This window comes from Aplysia californica, unplaced genomic scaffold, assembly GCF_000002075.1.
Source record: "Aplysia californica isolate F4 #8 unplaced genomic scaffold, AplCal3.0 scaffold01241, whole genome shotgun sequence".
Taxonomy (NCBI): Eukaryota; Metazoa; Mollusca; class Gastropoda; order Aplysiida; family Aplysiidae; genus Aplysia; species Aplysia californica.
This window is the reverse complement of record NW_004798511.1, coordinates 13,088-14,295: the sequence shown is the minus strand read 5'-3', so window position 1 is coordinate 14,295 and position 1,208 is coordinate 13,088. Positions and strand designations below refer to the sequence as shown.

General features: G+C 43.1%; 1 protein-coding gene across 1 annotated transcript in view; it reads right to left on the bottom strand.

Annotated features, from left to right (window-relative positions):
- The window catches only part of LOC101849342 (hercynylcysteine sulfoxide lyase), a gene marked incomplete at its 5' end in the record, with an annotated part of 3,046 nt that extends 2,007 nt beyond the window's left edge, over window positions 1-1,039 (bottom strand). The window contains 2 exons of the mRNA XM_005112334.3: window positions 332-490; window positions 834-1,039. Coding sequence (XP_005112391.3) covers window positions 332-490; window positions 834-1,039 — 365 coding nt within the window. The remainder of the gene's footprint in view (window positions 1-331; window positions 491-833) is intronic.
- Window positions 1,040-1,208: the final 169 nt, after the last annotated feature.

Genomic DNA, 1,208 nt, shown 5'->3' with positions numbered 1-1,208 from the left:
TGTGTGTGTGTGTGTGTGCTTTTAATATTGGTGTTTTACGCCCCCATCGACGCAAACTGGAATATTCAGGAGGCAAGCTTCAGACCCTGCATGTAAGGCGCAACTCGAGCTGAGAGGGATACCAGATTCCCGCAGAAAGACTGAGTTTTCTCCCGACTCGGGAATCGAATTCGGGTCCTCTGTGAAGGGCAGTGAAGCGCCTAACCTCTACACCACAAATTATGCCGGTGAGTGCAAATTGTTTTGTTAACTACTCGCAAAGAACTTTATAGGATTACTCGCAACCTAACAATGGCACACATAATTATGCATATTCATATTGAGTACTCACATCGAGGGACGGGAAATCCCGGAACGGAGGCAGTTTTAACATCTTCATGTTGGGAGCCTCCATGCTGGCTGGGATGTCAAGGTGTGTCAAACCTAGCTCTTTCTCAAACAGCTGTTTGGCCTTCTCTGCCAGCTCGCTCGTGTAGCCCACTATCTTTTCCTGGTGGACAAGAAAAAGACAACGCTCTTCTCTAATTCGTTTGTTTCATGTTTTGATAAGCGTTTTACGGTATTTGCAACATAATAAGGTCTTAAACGTGCAGTAGATTTGAAGTATTACGATAGAGTTACAACCACAAAAAAGAAAGAGGAGAGATAAGGATGAGATGTTTAACAGGAAACAAGAGCAAATTTTATTCGTACCAAAGCACCCGCCAATCGTTCACTGGTTTCAGTTCGTACCGAGTACGACTAAATATCAAACAAATAAGGTCACTTAACCTCTTTACAATGTATGGTTTGAACGTCTTTTTCCATAGCAAAGGGTTCCTCAAAGGACTCACCATGCCCCCTAGAGCTTTGTAGAACTGCAGAGCGTTTCTGGCGCAGACGAGCGGGATGAGGTCCCGGGTTCCGAGGTCAAAGAACTGCAAGTCCAGGGACCCTCCTAAGTGCCATGACGTCACCAGAGGATGCAACCAGGTGTGTTTTGGGGCACAGTGAAGTAGGGCACAACCACGCGGACAGAAACACCATTTGTGGAGGTTGGCTGGAGATTTTGAAAAAGATTTTGAAAAAGAAATAAATAAACAAAGAATTCAAAAACTTTAAAAAATACACAATTACATAACACATAAATATGTAAATACATAAATAAATGAATAATCCGCTTTTTATCAAATGGCGTGTGGAAAACTTGGTTTACTCTGGCGTAACAT